This window comes from Apodemus sylvaticus, chromosome 1 (assembly GCF_947179515.1).
Source record: "Apodemus sylvaticus chromosome 1, mApoSyl1.1, whole genome shotgun sequence".
In the NCBI taxonomy this organism is placed as follows: Eukaryota; Metazoa; Chordata; class Mammalia; order Rodentia; family Muridae; genus Apodemus; species Apodemus sylvaticus.
In genome coordinates, this window is record NC_067472.1 from 163,647,102 (window position 1) to 163,674,855 (window position 27,754).

Here is a 27,754-nt window from a genome sequence, read left to right on the forward strand (position 1 = left end):
AATGGTGCTGGTTCAACTGGAGGTCAGCATGCAGAAGAATGCGAATTGATCCATCCTTGTCTCCTTGTACATTGTAATCAAGATGTTAAAAACAAAACAAAACAAAATAATACAAGGTGAATATATCATAATAGTAACTGATCTCTCATAGCAAATCCAAGAAAACGTGGATTGTGGTTTCTCAAGGCAGAATGTTTAGAGAAGACCAGAGAGGGAACTTTGGAGAAGGAGGTAATGTTCTACTTTTATTTTTTAAAACCAGAAGCTTGGAATACCCAAAATGAAATTTACAGACCACATGAAGCTCAAGAAGAAGGAAGATCAACATCTGGATACTTTGGTCCTTCTTAGAAGGGGGATCAAAATACCCATGGGAGGAAATACAGAGACAAAATGTGGAGCAGAGACTGAAGGAAAGACCATCCAGAGACTTCCCCACCTAGGGATTAATCCCATATACAGTTACCAAATTCAGACATTATTGTGAATACTAACAAGTGTTTGTTGACAGGAGCCTGATATAGCTGTCTCCTGAGAGACTCTGCAAGTGCCTGACAAATATAGAAGTGGATGCTCACAGTCAACCAATGGACTGAGCACAGGGTCCCCAATGGAAGACCTAGAGAAAGGACCCAAGGAGCTGAAGAGGTTTGCCGGAACAACAATATGAACCAACTGGTACCCCCAGAGCTCCCAGGGATTAAACCACCAACCAAAGAGTACAAATAGAGGGACCCTTGGCTCCAGCCACATATGTAGCAGAGTTTGGCCTTGTCAGACATCAATGAGAGAAGAGGTCCTTGGTTCTGTGAAGCCTCAATGCCCCAGTGTAGGGGAATGCCAGGACAAGGAAGCACGAGTGGGTGGGTTGATGAATAGGAGGACGGGAGAGGGGATAGGGGGTTTTCAAAGAAGAAAGGAGGAAAGGGGATAACATTTGAAATGTAAATAAAGAAAATATCTAATAAAAAACTTATTGAGTTGTAACATTCCAAATGAATGTAACTGTAGTTATTTAAAGGATTCTAAAAGGAAATCTAGTCTAGTTATTAATTACTTGGATTAACCCTCAACTCTGTGGAGAAAGAAAGAATAGTTCTACTAATTTAAAAGAAGAAGGGGAGCTGTGTTCACAGCTTAGTTAGCAGAGAGATGGCCTGGAAGGCATGAAGTCCCAGATCTAGTCTTCAAAACAGTGTAAACTGGGCATATGAATACATACCTCCTGTCCCAGATCTTTGGAAGCAAGAGGATCAGAAGTTCAAGGTCATCATCAGCTATAGTGAGTATTTGGGGGCATCCTGAAGTACATGAGATGCCAAGTTAAAATAAATAAATTCATTGAGCTGTAGAATTATATTTTGTGTAACTCACTCATGCTTAGTAAAATTTTCTTGTTTTGCCTCTTTCTGCACCTTGAGTTATTCTAAAATTGGAGAAAAGTATATCACTTACCCAAATTTTGCTAGATTAAAACTCTGATAATAATTATAAAACCTGAGAAGACAGAAATGATAGTGTTTTGAACAAAAGAACAATGAAGGAACAATTGTCAAGACTGTTTTAATAGTACAAATAAGTAGAGCCAAAAATCAACAGAAATTGCACAATATGCTGTGGATATACAAACCAGTCCCACTGTGTGATTTCCAACATGTCAACCCCTTCAACCCTCAGTTCCATCATTTATTAAACAAGAATGATAATGCTATCCTTCTTTTCCAATATTTAAGCATATACACAATGGCTGGCACACAGCCAACTCCAGAATATCAGCTGTTGACAAGTCTCAGAATAAGGACGAGGAAAATGTTTGCTGCTTAGGCAACCAGCACATAGGTCCCACATAAGTATTTATTTCAGTGTGTGCGATATGGATCTCATGAGATTATACTCATGTGGAATAAAAGAAGCCTACCCACCCATGAATCCATTCATTCAGTAAATACTTCTTACGTGAGAACCAAGATACAGATGACTGTTCTGAGAGTTGAGCCACCAATACTGAGACTGGCTCCCCTCCCAAGAAGGGAAGGGGCAATGGCAAGATAGCAAACTGATACAGTCTGCTGATTCAGAAAATTATCAAGCAATTAATGCAGGGGTTAGTGTCTGGGGCAAAATCCAGGATTTTAGGAATGTGGTGGCAAGGCTCCCTGAAAGCCTGGTCACTGAATCAGAGACTCTGCTGTTTTTAGGCTACTGTAATGGTTGTGACTTTTCCTATATGAAAGTAGAAATAAAATAACTTGGGGCAGAAGAATAGGAGATCAGACTTATATTTTAATAATGACACAATACACACCATGTTCAATTGTCTATAAGTGTGTTTAACAGTGGAAAGGAAGGAGTTATAAGCTTTCCACCATGACCTGTATGAGGAATAATGATAACATTGTTCCCAAAAGATTTAGGGGAGAATATGACATGATGCTTGGCTTTAGTCTTCATTAGGGTTTCTCTTGCTGTGATGAAACATCATGAACAAAAGCAACTTGGGGAGGAAAGGGTTTATTTTGTTTAGACCTCCACATCATGGCTCATTACCAGAGGAAGTCAGGGCAGGAACTCAAGCTAGGTAGGAACTGGAGCAGGAGTGTTGCTTACTAGCTTGCTCTTCATGGCTTACTCAGCCTACTTCCTTATAACAACCAGAACCACCAGGCCAGGGGTATTCCCATCCACAGTAAGCTGAATTTTTGCACCCTAATAAATGCTAATTAAGAAAACTCCCTATAGGCCTGCCTAAACCCTATAGAGGCATTTTCTCAATTTAAGTTCCGTCCTCTCACATGACTATCTTGGTGTCAAGTTTACATAAACTAGCCATCAGAGATTCTACATGAATTTCAAATACTGGGTTAAACAGTTTGGGTAGGCAATGAAAAAGATAAACAGGTGCATTTAGTACCTCGGCATAGAGAACAAGAAAGAACAAGAAAGAATGTAAGAGAATACATTTGTTTTGAATTATCATGGACTTTCAATAACCAGACATTCCTCTTATTGGATATTACATATATTCATAATAAATATTTAAGCCTGTATATCTTGTAGGCAAAGAGAAAAATGCAAAGAAAAGCTCAGAGATCGGAAGACATACACTAGTTGAGAGTAGTGTAAAATGGTCTAAACTTTCAGACTTAAGAAGGGGAAGAGATAAAGCTGGAGAGAGGGGCAAAGGTTTAATCACACAGGTCTTTATGTAACATGCTATAAAATTTGACACTTATCTTTTAAGGGATAGGGAGGTCAAGAAAGATTTCCGTAGCAAGGCATCCTTTAATACAATAATCTTCCAGGATCTTTCCTTATGAACTCCATCTACTTGGTTAAAGCTACATCCATCTGCAGATAATTTTGAGGCTGTGATAAAGCCACCTTACTTCATGGAATCAGAAAGTGCTTATCATTTTAACCAGCACCAGGAGGCATGCATAGATCATGTGCTTTGATCCATTCTATTTTGGACCAACCTGAACACTGATAGCTGCCATTTCTAACCAATGAATCTTATTAGAGTGAAGTGAATCCTGAGTTACATTCATTCTAGATTTAGCTTGAAGCCTCAGTGAGCTTTTTTCTACATCATCTATAGTGTGGTACATGTTCTTAGACATAAAAGCTTACAAGAATGCGCTAAGGTAAGTTAGTAACTCTGGGATCTAGGTTGTCACATGGTCACAGAAAGCTGCCTTGCTTTCTGTTTAGCCAGTACCCTTCATGGCACAGTGGTGTTTGTATTTTCCAGAACAAAGGATTAAAAATGAGACTCTGAAACAAAGTCTTGACTTTCACAGTTCAGTAGTGCAGACTTGCCTTGTGGGAGGCAAGCACTGCCTACCACCTAAATAGCTATTATTTTTCTGCATGCAGCCTAGACAGGGTAATTCCTAATAGCCTTCATTTATTTTATGGTGAATGTCAATCTTTTAAAAATGATCGGCTCCTTTCTGAACAGCAAAGGTGCTAACAGCTTTACAGAAACCGATACTGACAATGCTACCAGAAACAGCCTCTAAACTCCTAGACGGCTTTTCCAAGTGTCCCAATGGCATTCTCCATCCTCATCTTCACTATGATGCATTCTGTCTAAGGCAATCTTTAAGTGCAATTTATGTTGGAATTATAACTTAGGACCTACGAAATATCATGGCTAGACCTTTTGAAACTTTAGAGTCCTCATTTACACACACTCATTTATCAAAATTTATTGAATTATATCATAATAGTGTGCTACTTGTAGATTTTGCCCCATGTTAGCGTCCTCATATATAATAATTTAATGTTAGTTTTAAGAACTTTTAGATCCCAAAGTTGAGTCCTTAGCTGCATTTACAACGCAGGCAAAAAGCTTGGCCTGTGTATGTCAGAAGGTCTTGCCTTCTGACTCTCTGAACCAGAGCCTAGAAATCCAGCATCAGGCAATCATGGACCTAGGGAAGAACTTCCTTGGATGAAGGCTATTTGCCAAGATCTCACTCTTACTATGAGAAGAATTTCCCTTTAAAACTAATCCCAGCGACCTCGGACCCAGGCTCCATCTAACCGCGGACATAATGGTAAAAAGAGTAATTACAAACAATTTAGAAGAGGAACACTCCTCCACTGCTGGTGGGATTGCAAGATGGTGCAACTACTTTGGAAATCAGTCTGGCAGTTCCTCAGAAAACTGGGCATGACACTTCCTGAGGACCCTGCTATACCACTCCTGGGCATATACCCAGAGGATTCTTCAGCATGTAATAAGGACACATGCTCCACTATGTTCATAGAAGCCCTATTTGTAGTAGCCAGAAGCTGGAAAGAACCCAGGTGTCCCTCAGCGGAGGAATGGATACAAAAAATGTGGTATATTTACACAATGGAGTACTATTCAGCCATTAGAAACAATGAATTCATAAAATTCTTAGACAAATGGATGGAACTAGAGAACATCATACTAAGTGAGGTAACACAGTCTCAAAAGATCAATCATGGTATGCACTCACTGATAAGTGGATATTAGCCTAGAAACTTTGAATACCCAAGACACAATCCACATATTAAATGAGGTCCAAACAGAATGGAGGAGTGGCCCCTGGTTCTGGAAAGACTCAGTGCAACAGTATTGGGGAATACCAGAACAGGGAAATGGGAAGGGGTAGATGGAAGAACAGGGGGAGGGAAGAGGGCTTATGGGACTTGCAGGGAGTGGGGACCCAGAAAAGGGGAAATCATTTGAAATGTAAATAAAAAAATATATCAATAAAGGAAAAAAAGTTAAAAAAAAGAAAAAAAGAAATAAACACCCTCAAAAATCAAGCAAAATTTGAGCCAAATTGATTTAACAGATATTTATAGAACATTTCATCCTAAAACAACTGAACATACCTTCTGTACCTCATGATACCTTCTCCAAAACTGACCATATGATTATTCAAAAAAGAGACCTCAACAGATAAAAAAATATTGAAATAATCCTATGCATCCTATCAGAGGAAGCTGGACAAGGCTCTACTCAATGATAACTTGGTGAAGGAAGAAATAAAGAAAGAAATTAAAGACTTTTTAGAATTTAATGAAAATGAAAGTAGAATGTACGTAGTGGAAGCAGTGCTAAGAGAAAAACCCATAGCTCTGAGGATTCACTTTTTACATATACCGTGTTTAATTTTCTAATTTCATTAAATTAAGGTGTTCATTTTAGTAATAAAATCCTCTAAATTAAAAAAAAAATTAATCCCAGAATAGGGTTAGGGATAGGAGGTTTCAAGAACTCCTAGAAGCATCCTCCAGATGACAAGGTACTTAATACCTTGTGTCTTATGCAGTTCCAGAAGTCTCAGGGCCTGCCCCCCCCCCCCACCCAGTACATGGCAGGACAAAAGAGAAGTTAAACCTTGGCATATGGCTCTCTGAACTTGAACTACAACTGAGGTAAAGGTCAGGTATCTGCCTTGAAAACCATCCTAATCTCCTCTCAGTCTGGCAGGACCACCAAGCAAAGAGGCAGGCAATTAGAACTTCTGTAGATAAAGGATTCAAATTGGAGACTTGTGATTTAAGGTCCACTCCAAAGCCCTGCCTTCCAACTATATGCATTCTAAAAAAACAACAAAACCCAAAACAAACAAACAAACAACAACCTCACTGAGTCTATTTAGCCTCTGTCAGCCTGGGACCATCGACTGGCCCACGTGGATATTTTCAGGGAAGGTATCCCTAAAGGAAATTGACTTTCCCTTTCCTAGCAACCATTAATTCCAAATAGTTCTTCAACTAGCTGGTAGACCTTCATAAGCCCAACCCCCGTCCATCCATTCTGGGCTTCTAGTTAGCTTGATCCTGTTCAAGTCTCATGCACATCGCCACTGATGTGAATTCCTGTATCATTGTGCTGTAATATCTGGAAAACACTGTTCTGTTATAAACATCTACTCCCTGTGCCATTTTCCAGGGGATATACCATAGTTTTATGGGGAACAAGTGATATAAAAGTCCCATTTAGTTTCTTCTGTAAGAAATGAAAACCAAAGAAGTTCTGATGGTGTTCCAGTGTCTTCATGCTGCTTCTGAGGACTCAGGATGATTGGCAGAGCCTCCGAGTTTCAGCTGAATTAAATTGCTGTGGCTGATTCCTGAATGGTGTTTGCAAGTATATTGAGCTACTGTTGCTGAATCCTGAACTGCAGATATCCTGACAACACAGATTGGACTTGCCTCCAAAGCACTATTTCTATAGAGGTCCTCATCCTTCCTTTCCCTATTAACCTTTCCTTTCCACTATCTTTGCTCGGTGGTGGGTGAGAAGGGAGGTTAAGGCATTTAAGTACACTTGTTAAAGTTGGGTTTGGAAAATATAAGCCTACATAACTGGGTTTCCCCCTTACGGAGCTTTTGCTCATATATTATGGTTCCTTAGTTTAATTTTATGGATTTTCTGTGTGTGCAAATACATATGTTTCACCATCAATAAAAAGTAAAAATCCCATTTAGAACTGATCATCCATGATCTCATATCTTCTGCATGTTGTCTAGTTCTGGAATTCTCTATAAATAACCAGCTACTGTAAAAACAAACTTCTCTGCATTAATCTGTGGGGATAAAGGTAAGAAGATCGAGGGGCAGTTTAATACTGTGTTCATTTAGCAGAATAACAGAACCTAGCATTGTGGTCCTCTTAGTCTATAGAAATCTCTATGTTGACATGAAACTAAATCATGCCAAATGCATCAAGAAGAAATACCCAAAGGGTAAATTTAAAAATATGACATGTCCAGGAAAGTATAGGGACAAAATGAAAACTTGATGTTTAATAAACCCACATCAACAAAAATGAAGTAGAGAGTTATTGATCTTTGTGTTATATACAAATGGAATCTGTCATTTCACCCATTACAGAAAACATTGCATTTAAAAGAACAACTTTGGCAACCAAAGCAAGTGTACTTGTCTTTTGAGAGGGTATATATCACAAGCATTGAATAAAAACAGCAACTTGAGGATACAGAGAAACATGTATAAATATAACTGGCTCAAGTAAACCCATTTAGCCCTGCAACAAAACAAATAGAAGATTTAGTGTAATTGAGCCACAGTCTCATACAGAGTACCAGCATGCTGCCATTGGCTTTCTGAGTCTCATGAAAGCAGAACTTCTCAGGAGCCAATAGACTTGATGCTCATAATGAGCAGCATGAAGAAAGATTTTAGCACAGAGAGGACACAGACTTGCAGTGATCTCCATCCAATTCACCCAGATCCATTGTGCACAACTAATTGGAAAAGCATGCATCTGATCCTTTCTTTGAGGAATCCCACAGAACACTGGCCAGGATTAAATGCCTGAATGTGCTCAGAGAAACATCACATGCACAAGATTTTTACATTAATGGATCTTTTCCATGGGAGATGCAGTGAGAATTCAAGCATGTGAAATTGCTGGTTACAACTTGAATATTTATCTAAAGAGTAAGGACTTGCCTAGAAACATTTCCTTTCTGTCTCTGTTCTTGATTTTCTCTGCTGTGCTTCATCTTAGAGGCAGAAGAATAAGGAGTGCCTCAAATATTCCCTTAATAGACAGAAAATGTGACAAAGGGAAGATCTATAGAGCAAAAAGGATCCACAGTAACTTCCCAGGGTTGCTACTGACCCTTGGCCCTACTGTGCAGCAATGTTCCCCTCCGTGATTTGTAATCTTAAAATATGTAGTAGATATTTAGATTGAATGTTGAAGTGCCCTGTGCTTCTCAGTGGAAATTCAAATTTGTGGAGCCATTCCTCTAGTTCCAATTCTCCTAGTCTGGGGAAGCAATTCATAAATATATTTTAATTTTTTTCTGACAGGTTCTTGCTTGTCCACTTAAGGGAATAAGAGTAGTGTTCTCTTATTCCCTTATCCACTACAATCCACAGTTTCCTCATCCCAACTATTCCTACTCCCATGACTTTGGTTGTATATATGTAAGATTGGTGCAGATAACCACAGACTCGTTATGCTCTTCACTGCAATGGCCTACTGCATCTACAAGGCAGTGTTTCTGCCTCCTCCTCTCCATCATCTGGCCCTAGCATGATTCTGCCCCTTTATCCTCAATACTCTTTGATTCTAGGGTGGGGATGGATCTATGCATTTTTTCTTGTTTTAGGCAAAATTTATTTCTTCATATCATACAATTTATTTTCAAAATATTGAACTGCATTTAAATATTTTAATTTATTATTTTATTGCATAAAACACTCTAAATCCTTATACTACTGATGAATATTTACCATTCATACAGTTTGATGAAACTGCTAGTTTAAATTTTGGAGTTAGGCACTGTATTCCTTAAACAATAAACATTTAATATTGAATATTATTTATAATGATATTGAGTATTATAATTTATATTAGGTCTTACTTTCCTGTTTTATTTCCATATCTCCTCAATTCTGACCTCTAAATGAAGTATCTATATTTTAACAAGAATACCCATCACAGACTATGAGATGCAACTTAAGTAATACTCTCAGTTTAGGCTATTTGCAAATGTTATTGAAACCAGATCTGCTTTAGATTGTCATCCAGATAAATGGGAGTAAAAATATGTATATCATGGTTGCCATGGTAGCAATCAATGTTAATCCAGGCAATCGGAAAGTAGAGGCAAATAGTCCATTCTGAGTTGAAAGACAGGCTGGTCTATATTGTGAGTTTCAAGCCAGCCAAGCCTATATCACAAGACTTTGACTATAATGTTTATTTCTACTATTTAAATACTCACCAAAAAAGTTTAGCATCATTATTATATAGAGATGGCACCCCATTAGCAATAGTGTCTGTAACTTCATGATGCTTATCAACATTATCTCCAGTTTAAGAACATAAGGACATAAAGGGATTCTAGATAAAACCTAAAAATAATGTCTCTTTTTATCTCTAAAATATTAAAATTAAATGTATTGCGAGAGCTGTTAGATCCCTAAATTTATTAGATTTGAATAGGAATTCCTAGCCTCCACAAGGCAAGTCTACCATGATGCTCAGACAATCTGACACTTAAAAAAAGATAAACCAGTTAATTATTATTATTTAATAAATACTAGGTAGTTTGTTATGAAAATCAAAGATGTGGAGACAATGGCACAGTTTGTCACTGATTTCCTCACTGAATATTCAATGTAGTTAAATGTGGACATAGTTTTAAAGGGTTAGTATGCAATTGTACAGAAGAGAACGCGAAATGTAACCTGCTGGCCAGAATGAAGAAAGGTAATTTTTTGTGTACGTGTCTTATTTTTTTTGAAACAGAGTTCCATTGTATAGTTCTGAATGGCCAGAAGCTCTCTATATTGATCAAGGTGGCCTCCAACTCAGAAATCTATCTACCTCTGCCCCTCACCCATACTGAGATTAAAGGTGGGTGCCACTATTCCCAGCAAATGGCCTCATTTCTAAAATCCATGACATGAATTCAGAAGCTTTTAAGCAAAAAGGAAAGATGACAATATCTATTCGTATCTATAGGATTTGATAAGTATACCCCCTATCTACCTGACTAATAAAGCTACATATAGCACCATGCCCATTTTCCTAAGCTGTGATATGATATCCAGACTCAGGAAAGCACAAAGCAGTAAGTGCATCTCAGAAAAAGTATGGCAAAAAAAGATAGATGTTTACTTGTACATGCTAGTGCAAAATACTACAAATTTCTTATGTGCATAGGTAGGGCACTCCCAATCACCAGGTAGACTATACTTCACTAAAGAGTGCCACGTATGAATGCCACATTTAATGTGTACAGAAAGGTGCATAAGTGGAAACATACCGATATTAACTGCCTTATAATATTAAGCTCATGAATGATAATGTTCTCAATAAACCAATATTGGAATAAAATCCTAAGCACACTAATAATCCTGCTGCCAGAATTATTTAACGTGCTTTTATGCAAAGACCAGTTGGCTGCTCATTCAGGTTCTGCAGACACAGCAGATTGTAATAACTCCAGTAGTTTTGTGAACAGCTACTGGGTTGATGACAAGTAGGGCAGGTCAGTTAGTTCATCATGCTTTATCTCTAATTAGTACTGAGTAAAAACACACATGGCAAATTACAGCAGAGAAAAGGCTTGACCTGGCTAAGCGAGGTGCATTAGAGGGAGGGTGAATAAGATTCTATGGTCAGAAAAAAAATAGCCCATTACACAATATAGTTATCAAGATGGACCCACTTTGGAAAGTCCACTATCAAAACACGATGTGTTAAGTCAGCTCACAGAGACCCCTGAGGGAAACAGCATATATTTATTCTCTTTGACTTGCTTCCCCTACCTACACACACCTGAAAAATAGGTCAGATTCATCTTACCTTTCTCACAGTGGCTTCCTGTGAATCCAGAAGGACAGACACATTTGTTAGGAGCCACACAGGTACCTCCGTATCTGCAGCCCTCTTCACAGAATGCTGTAGTGGAAACAAGACTTTGTTTAGCTAATATAAACTAGATCTCTCTCTCTCTCTCTCTCTCTCTCTCTCTCTCTCTCTCTCTCTCTCTCTCTCTCTCACACACACACACACACACACACACGCACACAAACACTACATACACACATACACACACACACACACACACTCCAGAAAATACACCTCTGTCTGTATTGGCATATTTAAGTTTTTCTATATACACAAAGCAATAAATATAACAATGTTTCCACTGCTTTATATAAAGTTAACTGAAATCATTGATTTAGAGTGTTGCACTTGAACCTGACGTGCTAAATGAGAGTGGGCATTGGCAGAGGCTTCTTCTGTCATCATTATTGATTTATTTGAAATTATCTGAGACAAATAGCTCAAAAGTGAAAGGTGAGGTTGGGAGCAGATTTTGTTTAATACCCAGTGTCTTAGAGCCTATTGTTCCTAATAACTATCATTTATATTCTCTTTTATGACAATATATTCTTTACTTTTTCAAAAATATGTTTGGTGCTTGAAAATTTTTTATAAAACAATAAAAGTAATGAATCTTTGACTTGTGAATATTTAAACTGGCTCCAGTATTTTGCCTCCATAAATAACCCATTGTTCTCATAGCTAAGATGTTTAGCTCATCCCAAATTCTTGATTTAGGAAAATCATTTGAATGTGAATTGTGCCTTGAAAGGCTGTGGACTTAATTTCCACATTTTGTTAAATCTTACAAAACTATCCCACTCCATCTAAGCTCCTTAGTATTAATTGTAAATGTGATATAACATAGAATAACCTATGAAGAGAATCCGAATGAAGAATTTCCTACATCAGACTGCCCTGTGGGCTTCTTGATAAGGTAATACATTAATTGCTAATTGATATAAAATGACCCAGTCCAGTGTGAGTACTATAAGCCTCCAGACAAGGGAACCGGAAAAGTACAACAGAAGGGAAAACTAGCTGAATAAAAGCAAGCAGGCAAGGACCCTGGGATTTAATCTCTATATCGAACAGTAGGTGGATTAGCTGTTTGAGCTCACCCCTGCCTTGCCGTCCAATAGAACAATGACTTGGAACTGTGAGCACTTTACCAACTTACACTGCTTTTCGTCAGTGATGTTTGATCACTGAAACAGAAATGAAACCCAGACTTTACTCCCAAATATTTCTCAGCTAAGGGAGGCTGCAGGTCTCTAGTTGTGCACCCGCAGCAAAGCAGCACTCACAGCTGTCCCCTCACACACAGTTAGCATCCTGACACAACCCACTCCACCATGAGGCCCTGAAGGACAAGTAGCTAAGATGCTTTTGCTCATTGTTTTGCCCTAACCTCAGCATCTGTCCCCTGGAAGTTATAGAAGATACTTGCTGGATGGCTTATTCTCCACTTTGCAGGTTGCTCTGATAGAGAAGTTCCCACCCCTATAATTCTGTACAACTTCCATCCAGGATAAGCCACTGATGGTGCTACCATATAACCTATCATATGATCTATTGACTAATATAGTCATTGAAATTTGCCATTAATGAAGCTGATTGACATAGTTAAGACTGAGTTTCTTGTATTCTTATGAGAGCTGCTTGCACAAGAGTTTTAAATTTTAATTGTAGGAAGAAAATGTCACCCTGGAAAAATGTCCTGGCCGTATGTTGCCATCATTGCTTAATTAATATGAGTCTAGCTATAAAAAGCCACAGGGTGTGTTTAGATAGCTGAGAATGAGCCAAGGGGGTAGAACTTATCACAGTGTTACTGTTTTCCACATCATTTACTATCTCTTGGGTAAATTCATATTCTACATATTCAGCAATTAATTTTGAGCTGCTTTCTGTGCTGGAGGAGAGTGCAGACCTTGGAATGGAAGCACTATTTTCTACTCTATGGCATCTTACCATACTGATACAAAAAAAAGATAGAGAGAGAAACAAAAGATCTAGATACAAAATCTGCTTTGATGTACCCATCAAGAAACCTATATGCATCTTGAGAAGTCACACAGTGTAAGCTCTTGTGAATGGCATCTTCAGTGATATATTTAAAGTATACTTGTGGATCAGAGTAACAACAACATTTTTCTGCACGTTAAGAGTGACAAAGGGAAGCAGGTGACAGACTTCAGGGGTGGCAGAAGATTGCAGGGCAGGAAGGAGAAAGTTCAGCTTTACTTTCCTTAGTATACAGCTAGATGTTACCTAGGATCTACAGACCATGTTAAAATATGAGTATGAATACATTCCTCGTTTTATATAAAGCCATCTCTTATACAGAAATAATAATATGAGAATCTGTGTGGGGCATGTGAGGCTTTTGTAACAATCCAAATATGTAAACAGCTCTATGATGAAGAGACGAGTTTGTATTATAAAGGACTTTACCTAAACTGTGCTGTGTGTATAGTTACATCAAATTAGTTGGGTAGTCACCATCATCATGGTGACTATGAAGTACAGACTGGTGTCAAGACATTAAAAACTTTCCTGTAAGCTGCAGAGATTCAACAGTTAAGAAAAATGGCTGCTCTCCTAGGAGAGCCACATTCAATTTCCAGCATCCACACAGTGATTCACAAACTTCTGTAACTCCAGTTCCCGGGGAATCTGGTGACCACTTATGTCCTCTGCACAGAATAACATGCCTGTGGTACACAGACATACACACAAAGAAATCTCACATATGCATAAAATAAAATAATAAACATGTAAAGACCTTTAAAATAAACCAGTCTTAAAAAGTTTACCAATGCACACTGATGATATCAATATGGAAATATCTTAGAGCTGTTATTGTTTTAATATAATGGTTCACAATGAAGTTCATAAACCAAGACTACATTGTCACTCACTGGCAGACCTATGGCTCAAGCAAACAGCTCTATTTATAAAAGCCTAATCTGTAATCCCTTGCTCAGAAAGGCAGGTTTATTCTTTCTTAAACAGTTCCATAAGAGCTAAAGAAATTGATTAAAATTCAAACACAAAGTATCACCAGATAGCACAATAACCCATTTACTTAATGAATATTCAGTTCATTTAGCTACTTGGTAATACTTAGATTTTTGTCTGTCTGCTTACATCTCTTATAGATCTAGGCACATAGCAATTTTAAAAGTTTATCTGGAGTAGGGAAGGAAATAATTGCCCCTTGATCATTAGACAAAAAGAAAAAGTAATTAAAACAAAACTAAGGTTTTTTTTTAAAAAAAAAAAAGCCTTATCATCCAAAACATAACTACCTTAGGGAAATCAGGATCAACACTAGTTTTTCTTGCTTTGATAAGAAGTTGTTGTGTTCTAGTTTAAATATTGTTGGTGATTACTAGTACCCTTATAGGCACTCTTGACCAATTAGCAACCCAACTAAAGTTACAAAGGAAAAGCTACTGGAGGACCTAGAGCTTGGACAACATAGATTTGTGGATATCAGGGCTAAACATGCCATGCCACCACCAGTGTAGTGATTCGTGGCTTATATGCTGAGTTGAAGGAAGACCAAAATCCTTCAATGGATACTTCATATTTCTTAGAGGGGAAAACAAAATACCAATGAGAGGAGATACAGAGACAAAGTGTGGATCAGAGACTGAAGGAAAGGCCATCCAGAGACTGCCCCACCTTAGGATCCATTCCATATACAGTTACCAAACCCAGACACTATTGTGGATGCCAACAAGCACTTGCTGACAGGAACTTGATATACCTGTCTCCTGAAAGGCTCTGCCAGTGTCTGACAAATATAGAGGTGGATACTCTCAGCCAACCATTGGACTGAGCACAGGTTCCCCAATGGAGGACCTAGACAAAGGACCCAAGGATCTGAAGGGATTTGCAGCCCCATAAGAGGAGCAACAATATGAACAAACCAATATCCTCAGAGCTCCCAGGCACTAAACCACCAACCAGGGAGTACACATGGAGGGACCCATGGCTCCAGCTGCATATGTAGCAGAGAGCATGGCCTTGTCAGACATCAGTGAGAGGAAAGGCCCTTGGTCCTATGAAGGCTCAATGCCCCAGTGTAAGGGAATGCCAGAACAGGAAAGCAGGAGTGGATGGGTTGGTGAGCAGGGGGAAGGGAGATGGGATAGTGGGGTTTTGGAGGAGAAAGGAAGAAAGGGGATAACATTTAAAATGTAAATAAAGAAAATATCTAATAAAAATAAATATTTTTAAAAGAGAAAGAAAGTCTATGGTCCATAGCCTGTCTTAGGTTTGAGAGCTATGTGACCTTTGGCATAATAGTTCATCTCTCTGTGCCTCAGTTTCCTCAATTCTAAGGCACTGATGATTATTAATTATGCCACTTGTTCTGAGAGGGTGCGATTAAGTTCCTAACTTCAGCCACTCAGCACAATACATGAGTGCAATATCCTCATGACGGGTTTTGTCACCAGGGCCAGATAACAGTCACATTTTGAACCATTTTCTTTTTTAGACTCTAGAAATGCAGTGCTGAGCAAGACAAAAAAGATCCCTCTGTATCAAGACAGAGTCCAGTCTCTAGGCCTTCTTTCCTCTATAAACTTAGAAAATAAATAGCCACAGATCTGGAATCTTAACTCCCTTACAAACTCAGAGAAATTCAGTGACACAAGTTTGGGACTTAATAATCCGCTTATTTATCAACCACTAGCCAGAATCTGAAGCATAGCATAAACAGATTGCAAAAAGACAATGAGATTACAGGCTTCGATCTGTTGTTTTAGTGCCATTTGTTATTAACTTACTTCCCTGAAGGAGATGCTTGATCAGATCAACTCAAAGAAGGCTTGCTTCTGTTTTTGAGAGAACTCTTTATATTTGCAAGAAAAATGAGATTAGAAACCTCAGAGTGAGATTTAATCCACAGGAAAAATGGATGCTTGTGCTAAAAGCAGTCTTGGCATGTGAAATGAACTGAGGTCTTCACGGGAACCAGGTGTTACATCCAATAACTGTGTTATACACCAATAAAAAGCAATAGCCCTTCACACACTGAGCATGTCTCCTGGTCCTCTTCAAGTTTTACTGGCAAAGACTTAGTTCTTAAGCATCCTAAAATCCTGGCAAGTTAGCATCCTTCCCTGGGTTTGTTTCTAAACCTTCTCTACCATTTTTTCTTGGTCCATCATGGGTTCATCCCATGGGAAATAAGGGTGATATTTATCTGATAAAAGAAGCAGGAGATGGCCATAGAAACACTTAAAATTACAAGCAGGCAAACCTACCATTTCTAATCTAATCTGAATTTATATGCATGGCAATTATGCTGTTAAACTCAATTATTGATTTATTATTAGTAAATCAAAGTCAGAGTCCATGAATTATAGTCAACTCTGTCATATGCATTACTAGTTTAAATTAGGATGAGCTGAACTAAAGCATGGTCATTTCAACACAGAACTATGTCCAATTTTCTCTCCAGGGATCTGGTGGCTTTAGGGTCACATCAGTTTTCTGTACTCTCTTGATAAAGTAGCAGACATGAACTCCCATTCTCAAATCAGATCTGCTAACAATGAAGGGATAGCATCTCCTCATGTTTAGTTTCTTGCTTAATTGGTCCTTTTCAGAACATGTAACTTATCAAAGTGGACTTCAAGGTCTTTGGGTTGGCAAGATAGGGTGAGGATAATATTCTACTGTGCCCTGGGATGTCACTTTTCATACAAGGGACAGGAAAGCCCTGCACAAAAAGAAAGTCTTGGACTAAACCATCAGTATGAATGAGATGGAAAAACTTTATTCTAAGTTACTCAGCTAAGTTTATCAAATAAATGAAGTTACTCAGTTAAGCTCACTAAATAAAGTTATTCAGTTAAGCCCATGAAATATTTCTGTGACCAGAATCCTGTCGGGGTTTTTTTCCAATCCCCTTTTTCTTTCAACTTTGTTTTTTTTTAATCTTTCCATAAAATAAACTGAAAGCATGGAGACAAGAAGGATAAAAATCATTCAGGACACTACTCAGTGATAGAATATAAAACATGCAAATGTCTTCAGTTCTCACTTGTTGTCAGTCAAGTCTCCCATCCTTGATGTGCTGTATAATTTAATAATTACTCACTTTAAAACTCACCTTCAACTGACAGTTAATGGTGGCTGTGGGGTGGGAGTGTCACAAATGGTTGCCAAGCTCTCACATTCCATACATGCTCATGCAGTCAGTCCTGCCTAAGCCATAGTTTGTACACACAAAACACACATGAAACTAGAAGGGGAACTTTGGAGAAGCTCAGTGAGAGAGGCAAGCAGGAGAGGGAAGAAGAGTGAGATGCAGGGTAATAAAAATTAAAATGGTTAAAATCTGTACCCAGACTTTTGGCTACTTAATGGGTTCCTTTTTCAACCACCCTTCTCAACCCTTAAGCCTTCCAATCCCCCTAACACTAGATAGAACAGAAAGGAGGCTAGAGAGCAAAGGGGACATTAAATTATTTCCTGCTGATTAGGTATCAAATTCCTTGGGGCAATTTAAGATTTCTCCAACCAAAAATCAGCAACCAGAAAACAATGACTAACAGCCAGTAATAGTAACAGCGGCAGAAGGAGGAGGAGCAGCAGGAGCAGCTGCAGCAGCAGCATGGGTAACAGGAGGAGGAGTGGCACAGGCTACTTACTGTCTTGGGGCTCTTGCATTTATATACCCTCTCAAGAGTCTCCAGAATTCTAAACGTCATATGTTTGCAAAATCTATCTGCAGCTGGCAAAATCATACTCCTGCCAGAGCATAAGGTAAGTCACAGCCTGTTGCTGTGGATAATCTAAAGCAGCCCTGTACCCCACACCTGGGATTTAAACAAAAAACGTACTACCATAATGTTTCTGTTTTTAATTTGTCACTACAATTATTTATGTATATGAAAGTGTCAAGCAATAAGAATATTAATAAATCATAAATACCAAACTTCAAAAATACTTGTTTTAATTTTTAATTATATATATGTATGTATGTTTCTATAGGGGGCTCTAGGTACCAAAATAAAAGACTGTCAGTTCCCCCTGGAGCTAGAGTTACAGGTTTTGAGCCACCCAATGTGAGTAATAGAACAAATCTCAGGCCTGAAAAGAGTAATTTGTGTTCCTATTGGCTAGGCCATCTCTCCAGACACACCCCTCCCATACACTGTTTTTAAAAGAAAAACAAATCACCCTCAGCATGATCAGTTGTAATACCAGCAGCCCTGTAGAAGTTTCCACGTTCTTCTTCAGTACAAAATTGTCTTCTTAGGAAATTTATTCCATGTCAGATGCTCTTGTGATGCCTTGTATGCAGGATTCCATCTCCTCATTACAGCATCCTGGTACACTCAGATGAAAATTCTGGCTCATACCTAAGCGAGGTGTCAAAGGTCATGGCTCTACTAAGTGTATTTGGAAGTGAAAGTTCTCACTACATCTCCAAGCTGTGTCCATTAGGGCTCTCCTGCCTCCAGTAGTATAGACAATAAGCTGGGTACTGAGAAATCCATATCTAGTCAAGAACATTGTCCCCTTTCCAGAGACACACACACTATAGCAGCAGACAATGGCATCATAAACGAATATAAAAGCCTACAATAGAGGTAAGAACAGTTGGGGACAGGGCGAGACTATAATCAATTAGGCCAAGAGGACTGGGACAAAGCTTCCCAACAGAGCTAACACCTACATTGGATTCAGAAGAGCCAAGGGGACTTTTTGCCAGATGGTTCAGGAAATGTGACATTTCTGCTCAAGGTTTTTCATGAAGGAAGGTGCTAAAGAGAAGAAGAAAGTGAGGTGAGAGGCACAGTGGTGAAAGAGGAGGCATAGAGCCACAGACAAGCAGAGGATGCTAAGGTCTGTGTGTCAGCCGTCACGTCGCCTTGAATCTCCATCTGTTTCTCAGGTCTGCTTCCTGTGCTCTATCAGCTTGGCTGAAGACTATGCTTTATTAACATTACACCACCATAAAATGATTAGAGATAATCTTTTAAAATGCAGACCCTCACATGTACATATACACATATACATCAAATGCATATATATATATATATATATATACATACATTTGCATACATACATCTATATGCATGCGGTAAGCAAAAGATTCTCCTCATATGTAGAATTCTTTGTGATATTTTCTATTCTGTCCTATTCAGTTTTGTCTGTTTGACTCTGTTTTGCCCAACACCATTTGTAAATCAGCTGCAAACCGAGGTTTTACTTTCACAATCCACTAAACCTCTTAAACCTCTTTCATTAAAACATCTTTTGGGCTAGAGAGAAGACTGAGTTGTTAAAAGCATGTAAAGCTCTTTCAGAGGACCCATGTTTCATTTCCAGCATCCCCAGTCAGGCTGCCTGTGACATCTAGCTTCCTGGAAACTGATGTTATCTCCTGAACTCTGCCATCACTATATACACTGTACACACATATGACATACAGACAAAAATAAAAATAAAATCATAGGTTAAAAATTAATTATAAAACTGCTTGTTTCATATACTGTGATCATCTATGTATCCTTAAAGCCCACAGTACTTTGTAAAAGAATGGGGCATATGACTATGTTTATACAGCCTCTATACTTACAAATTAGGATGTTGAGTTTAGTTCTAGAAAAGCTGACTGACAGAGACATGTTGGGAGGAAGGGATTAGTGGGGCAAGTAGGAGGGCTAAGAGAGGAGTTGGGGTAAACATGACTAAATTTCACTACACAAGCAAGAAACTGTCAAGCAATAACACATTTAAATTCAAAAGAGTGATATAAAAACAATATGTTTTATGTGCTGTATCCATGGTTGTCTTTACAACATATAAATACACACACACAAATACATATACATAAACACACACACAAACACATACACATAAACACACACACAAACACATATACATAAACACACACACACACATGCACACACACACACACACACACACACACACACAAATGGCACCCAAGGAAGAGAATATTTTTCATTTAAATCTTTTTACAAAAGCCCCCTGTAAGAGAAGATGTACTGTATATAGGAAGGAGAGATTGGGAGGTGAGATTATAAGGTCATCTGCATTTGTTTTGTTCAATACGAATACTTTTCTAACCAGGTCTCTAGATTCTTAAGGACCAAAGTCCTTTTTGCAATTCTTAGTTCTTTTATACTTTTGCCTCAGGTACGATGAAACCTGCTGCCAATACACAAATTCTTTAGGTAACGATATAAAGATCTGGATGATAAAATCTTTCATAAACTATGTCTTGAAATTTGAAATAATTATTTGAACAAGTCAAACCAATTCAACACCTCCTGTGTGCCACAGAGACAGCCTGTGTGGCGCCATGGCCTTGCAGCTGAAGGCCTGATGCACTGGTTTCAGGGACTGCAGTCTCCTCCACCTGCTCTACTTCAGCAAGGAAGAATCATTCTGGTTATGTCTGGGGATAATTTTAGTTGTATCAACTAGTAGAGTTCTACTGATAGAAGTCAAGGATCCAGCAATACATACACAGGATGGTTTTCCCAATGACCCATTGAGCTTGGGATATCGATAATGGAAAGCCTGAGAGAAAGCAAACAGTCCTGTATGCAGTTATTTGAGAAAAGAATCAGTGTCAGAGATGATGCTGAGAACCAGGACACCAACAGTAATGGACCAGATAAGGGCCCTTCAGCCTATAGGCTCAACCCCAAAAAGAGAAAATATAAAATAAAGAAAAATGCAAGTAAAAGTATGTTATTTTATTACAAATGAGAAGGACAAAAGCCAGTTGGGTATGGGTTTTAAGTCTGTTGAAAGAAGGTCTCAAGTCATTGAAGTTGATCACTGATAAGGGTTTTCCCTAACACTACACAGGGAAGAATGATCATGCAGTGTTCATCAGAAGAGCTAAGTAGAGAGAGGTTAAATTAGGTGCGAAGGCCCTGAGGAACAAAGCACGTAAGGATGCCCAGGTCCTTACAGTACTGTCTGCATCTGGAAGAGGCTGAGAGGAGGGGAAGACTATCTCCCTGGCAAGTTCAAGAGTGCACTCATAGCACTAACACCTGAGCTAAACTGGAAAAAGAAAACAATAGCCAGGCAGACTGGGGCTGGGTGTATTGCAGAGTGGGGAATGAGCATCCTTAGCTAAGGCATAAGGCACAACTGGGAAGAACAAAGAGTGCTTTCAGAATCCACAGATATAAGACGCCCTGGCTCTGCCCAATTCATTACAAACCCTGCCTGTGGTCTGATCCATAGAAGGGGCTATGCTGTGTTTTGAATGTCACCTGCAAGTTAATCTTTGTTACAAGTCTACTAAGAGGGCTAAGTACTGGTTGGGTTCTATACCCTTACGAATAAATATTGCTGGGACCTCAAGAATAGTTTTTTGGGCTAGGAGGTGGTGGCACACGCCTTTAATCCCAGTACTTGGGAGGCAGAGGCAGGTGGATTTCTGAGTTTGAGGCCAGCCTGGTCTACAGAGTGAGTTCCAGGACAGCCAGGGTACACAGAGAAACCCTGTCTTGAAAAAACCAAAATAAATAAATAAATAAATAAATAAATAAATAAATAAATAAATAAATAAAGTATAGTCCTCCTTTTGGTCAATCATGGGATATCATCTTCTCTAATGCTGTCTCATCCCAACTCCCTTCAATCTCCTCCCACCCACCTACCCCCACAAACTTTTCCATTCTGCAGATCCATGAGGAATATGTTTCTGCCTATTACCAATTATCCAATCTCTTTAACTCCACTAAAGATGCATAGATGAATTCAAGGCAAGTGGTTTCCACTTGTTGTCCTCACAAGGCACCCATCTGCTTTACAAAGGATTGAAGATTCTTGTTTATTTGCCCATAATTCCAGTTTCATTAAGAAAGTGAATGGCGTACCATGATTCATCTTTTGAGTCACTCACTAATAAGTGGATATTAACCTAGAAAACTGGAATACCCAAAACATAATCCACACATCAAATGAGGTACAAGAAGAACGGAGGAATGGCCCCTTGTTCTGAAAAGACTCAGTGAAGCAGTATAGAGCAAAATCAGAACAGGGAAGTGGGAAGGGTTGGGTGGGAAAACAGGGGGAGGGAAGGGGGCTGATGGGACTTTTGAGGAGTGGGAGTCCAGAAAAGGGGAAATCATTTGAAATGTAAATAAATATATCAATAAATTAAAAAAAAAAAAGAAAGTATGGCGGCTTTTGCCTGGGAGAAGGCAAAAAGGCAACATCCAAGTAGGTTCAAAACTCTCAGCTGTAGAGAAATAGATGATTATATGAGAAACAGAGGAAGTGGATCTGGAGGCACAGGCTTGTAATCCTAGCCACACAGGACAGTCAAGTGTAGGGTTGTTGGCGCGCCATCTTCTCTACCACTGGGCACGGCTGCTTAGGGAAACAAAACACAGGGAGTTTGACTGGGCTTATCCCACACCAGTGCTGGGCTGTAGGAAAGCACCCAGACACCATTCCAGGGGTGCGTACGAACAGTCCGAGATGTGGGAAAGCTGAAGCTGGCTCTGGGGTCCCCAGGTCTGCTAAGAGTCCAGCGCCATGGGATCCTCCCGCTCTTGGACATTCAAGCACAGCCGAGAGTCACAGAAGAGCAGAGAACGGAGTTGGGGACTCGCAGACTGGCTGGGGACAGCATCTAGCCCTGTGGGAAAAGGGGAGTCCTGGCTTGTCCCAGCGAGGATTGTTCTTGGCTTGGTGGCTGCATGCTAGGTGGCGGTTGTGGCTGGGAGCGCAGAGAGGCTATCTATAAGAGACTAGGCTGAGGCTCTGTCGGCAAAGGCCTTCTTCATGGCTCCCCACTGTGGATCTTGATGAAAAGAGAACTTGATGGTTCTAACCAGTTTATTATCGTGGCAGAAAATGGATGAGTAAAGTCATACCTCACTTCTCAGGGTTGGCCTGAGATTCCCTTCTGTAGGAAGGAATGCCTGGGAAGGGAAGCATATAGGCAACACCCTTCCCTTCCGGCTTCTAGGCACCTCATTTGCACGGAGAACTCTGTTTTGAGCCTACTTGACTGTGGTTACCTCTCTTTTCCTATTGTCATGGTTGAGATGTTAAGGATGCCTCATCTGCATGTAGAAATGTAGAAGGGCTTGGGGCATTGCTCTTTTTTTTTTTTTTTTTTTTTTTTTTTTTTTTTTTGGACTCATGGCTACAAATCTCTGTTATAGCGGGCTGCAGCTATGTGACAGAGGACAGATACCAAGAGCAGGTAAAGCTCCTACTGTCCTATTAGGGTCTCTAGAGCGTCTAGTCTTTTGCTCAACCTTACCAGTCTGTCTCTCAAGGTCCATTGACCTGCAGTAAGGGGATAGGCACATAGGCTCCACAGACAGAATGAGTTCAAGACCAACCCTGGTGAGTTAGTGAGGGCTTGCTGCTCTGTAAAACGTGAAAGGGAGCAGAAAAGGGAATGAGTAAGACCCCGAGTTCATACCCTACTACAGGAGAAATGGTTTCAAAAACAATAATGATGACTATTAAGTGTAACCTGAAATGGGTCACTTGTACTTTGCCCAAATACCCCAGTTACCTGGACACATCCTCCTTACAGCCTATGACACAGTGGGTGCTTGTTAGTATGACTCAAAATCATAGGCCTTGCATTCAATCTTGATTCCTCTCCCACATTGTCTGATAAATCTGTAGAAGAATCTACAGCTGACTGGGGACACTGGGATTTAATGAGACAGAATAGGTAAAGTCCTTGGCAGCATGAGCACACATTGTAGGCTCTCAGAGGAAGTTAAATCTCCTTAGGACCATCAGCCTTTTCCCCTAGGTTGACTAATATAATGCAGCATTAGCTGTCCAAAAACAAAGTACATCAATCTATAATAATAATTAATAATAATAATAATAATAATAATTTATTTTAGACTTTCTATGTTATAAAACTTAAGAACAAATTATCTATCAGCAACAAAAAAAAAATATAAGTCAAAGTGAAATTTGATGTTGAAGGTTCCTAGGAACTCTAAGAAATGGAAAGCTGGAAGGGCTCTCGCCAGGCCAAGCAGTGAAGGACAAAGCCCGGGTGAGAATCTGAAGGGCTCTTCCCACACTGCATTGCAGCAGTACTCAGATCACACACACAGGTGACAGTCTGAAGACCCGCAAAGTAATAAACCCCAGCAAAGCGTCTTGAGTAAAAGACTTTCTGCAATTTCATATAACTGCACGGAATTTGACACTAACTCCTGGAATGAAATAGTAATGTGGATGGACCAGAGTTCTTGAGTGGGCTCTTCCTTTTCTCATTTTCACCGGGCAGCCCCCCAAAAACCTCCACAGATTTTACCCATGTTTTAAGATCACCTCCCAGTGATTTTTTTTTTTAAGTTTAAAGTATTGTCTTTCTGTGGAAGGGAGAGCAGAAGAGAGCAAAGTGAGGTTCTTTTCTCAAGGAAAAGTTAATCATGGGGCTGAATGTAAGAATTTGAGATTACAGGATTCTGGCCATGCCTGGGCTTTATCACATGAGAGTCTGTGATTATGAGTGGACGTCGGCTTTGACCAAATGGGAGGCAATTTATTTTAGATATTAACGTGGGGGCCGAGGAGAAAGATGGAGAAAATGGAAATGAGGAGCAGATCCCTGTCACAATCGTGACATTCCTTACTTCAGCCTCTCAGATCCACTCCACCCTTTTAAATACAAGGCTTTCTTTCAGTAGACATCCTCTGGGCAGTGAATCACAGGCTGCTTCTTAGCTGTGTGATATGGGGCTCTCATGGGAACCTCTGTAGCCTTCTGTCTCTCCAAAGAAACTGTTCTGTTCACTACGGCTACCTGAAGTCATGTGTTCACTTTCAGATATTCACAGGATATTAATGATTACTGTTATTGCTAGTTATTATTAGTTACATACTTAGACACATGGGGAAAACTCTCTGGGAAGAAACACACCACTATAAGTAAAATAAAACTAAAGAAAGCTATAACTTAGAGGGCTGTCAGACCCTCTAAGAATATATCCTTTATATTTTATGGAAAAAACATATTTCTGTTTCCATCCCATTCTTGAAGACTTTTTTTAACCTGGGAATTCAGCATTGGAATGATTAATTGTGCGGTAATACATGAAATACAAAGAAGTCTGCTTCTTGTAGACACATATACACACAAATGTATTTTTTCTTTCTTCAGCTGCCTTCAAGGTCAAACACAGGGTCCCCTTACGTGGGTACTTCTGATTAATGTCTGCACTCAATGCCGCTCACACCCGCCAGGCTTTAAGCCTCTCTGATGCTGGTTATCGGTCCTCCTAGAAGGTGAGCTGTTTCTCATCTACAGCATGAAATGCCTTCATTCTTGTGCTAAGGTTATTTTTGAAAGGTTTAAGCTCAAATCCCTCACAGTGTATTTCTAATTTATAGGTAGCATAGAGGGGTAAAAGAACACAATCTACAAGAATGAAGGAACCCTGAATCTGAGTTAAGCAGTTATGTGACCTTCAGCAGGTCACATGCTTCGCCATGTTTTCTGAACCAGGGTTTCCCCTCTTGCTAAATGAAGACCTTTTCTTCAAGTTGTGCTAGAGGAGAGACAGTAAGTTAAATGCAAAGCCAGTGGTATGGGGATTGATGCATCCTGCCTCTCCACACTGGTCCCTTTATACTCTCCATGGCAGTCCTTTCTATAGACTTACTCAGCTGGGTCCAGTTCCTTACACACGCTGAGCGTGCATTTCATCAACTCCTTCAGCCCACATGACAGCGGCCATGGAGAAACAGAGCAAAATGCTTGTGTGTTTATTTCCTGTGGGCACAATCAGGATGTTTTCCTAATGCCCATCTTTTTACTCAGTGGATAAGCTTCTCACAACATAGCTCTCAGTGGAGAGAAATCTACATCTGGTGGGAGCTTTTGAAACCCACTGCCCTTCTCAACCCACTGCTTATGGGAAAGTAATTTAGTGTGGCATTGTGGGAAATACATTGGTGGCTCATCCAAAACTGTAAAAAATAGAACTAATGCATGATTATACCATTCCGGCTGGGAAATAAAATCAGTAGGTAAAAGAGATACCTATAGTATCATTTACAATTATTGCAACCTTATTCTCCATGCCAAATGCATAGATAGGATCAAGGAAAATACTCATAGATTCAATGAATAAAAAATACAAACATACATGCACAATGGATTATTACTCAGCCACAAAGAGTATGAAATTCTATCAATGGAAATATGGGTGCTCCTGGAGTTTATTATATTAGATGAGACAATCCAGGAGCAGGAAGACAATATGACATAAAATCATTTCTATGTGCAGGCTAACTGAAACTGATCTGAAAGGAATAAAATGTGATTATCTGAGGCTGGGGAGAGACAGGACATAGAAAGTGAGGAAGAATCGGTAAGTAAGCATATTACAGTTGGAAAGAACAAACTCTTAGAGCCTCCTGCAGGTGGACGTAGCTAGCAACCATCAACTGACTAAACACACCTCCCAGGATGGAGTCTAGATGATCATCACATGAAAATGATGGAGGTCTAAGACAACAGACATTTCCTTAGGTGTTTCTAAGCCATCCAGTTCAGCTTCATATGTAGCAGAGGATGATCTTTCAGACATCAGCGAGTGAAGAGGCCATTGTTCCTGTGAAGGCTAGATGCCCTAGTGTAGGGGAATGCCAGGTCTGGAAAGTGGGAGGGGGGATTGGTAAGCAGGGGGAAAAGAGATGGGATAGGGGGGTTTTGGAAGGGTAATGAGGAAAGGGAATACCATTTGAAATGTAAATAAAGAAAATATCTAATAAAATTTACAAAAAATCTATTCCAAAGGAAAAGAATGTATGCTTTTCTCAAAAGATAGCAATTATACATAAACAATCATTAAGTGGAACAAAAAGACAACAGACATGCTAAACACTCTGATTTGACCATTACATGGCATACACATGAATGAAAATACCCACCTCATATCCTACATGCATGTAAAATTATCAAGTATCAATGGGAATGTTAAGACTGCTTTTAAACACTACTTTTATGTCTGCACTGGGCAAAGCATTGTAACTTATCAATGCAGTAAGATTCCAACTAAGGTGGCAGCAAAATAACCAGACAGGGAGAGTGGTTGATATACAGAGACCAGCAAGCACCTACAGAGTGCAGGAGAGTGCAGTTAAACCTGCCAAAGAAGGCACTGATGGCAGTAAAGCCTCAGGTTCTATGTCATTTTCTGTGAGAAAGAAAGGAATTAGGGCCAAGAAAGGTTGGTTGAGAATAATATTTTAAAGAGAAAGTGGCCTACAGTACAAAAGCAACTCCAAACAAAATGGATCAACCTGCTATTTAAATATCATCCTGATTAAATACCACACTCAGTCCTATTTCTGTTTCTCTCTTTCTTTGTGTGGCTGAAAAGAAAATGAGTTTACTACTAGATCCCACCATAGGCCATTGCAATAAGTTTTCAAGTATACTATATACATAACTCATTTCTTTTTTTTAAAGGAAGCATAGATATGGCAATTCTCATTAAATATTGCCTTTTCTTCTACAAAGCACTGATCCTCAAGAGACAATTCATTCAATAATCATCTTCTGAAGTCAAAGCAAGGGCCAGAACTGCCATCAGCACTGACACTGTAATGTAGGACAGAGTGGGTAACAGTTCTGATCTTGGAAACTTTAGTTTTAGATAAATTACACACAATGGAATAAATAAAATTACAAAACAGTACAGATGAGTACAGTTACTAAAGGGAATAACAATGCAGAGTGAAGGGGGAAGTGGTAGAGCCATCTATTAGGGCTCTATGAAGATGTCATGAAGTGATGAAGGCTGACATTTGAAAGCACTGAGAAGGAAGAGGGAGAGAGCACCAAACAGATATATGGATGTCTG

The 27,754-nt window shown here is 39.4% G+C and overlaps 1 protein-coding gene across 1 annotated transcript in view; it reads right to left on the minus strand.

The window, feature by feature from the left end:
• Positions 1–27,754, minus strand: part of Nell1 (neural EGFL like 1) — a 937,387-nt gene that overhangs the window by 194,697 nt on the left and 714,936 nt on the right. The window contains exon 15 of the mRNA XM_052161842.1: positions 10,842–10,937. Within this exon, the coding sequence (XP_052017802.1) occupies positions 10,842–10,937 (96 nt within the window). The remainder of the gene's footprint in view (positions 1–10,841; positions 10,938–27,754) is intronic.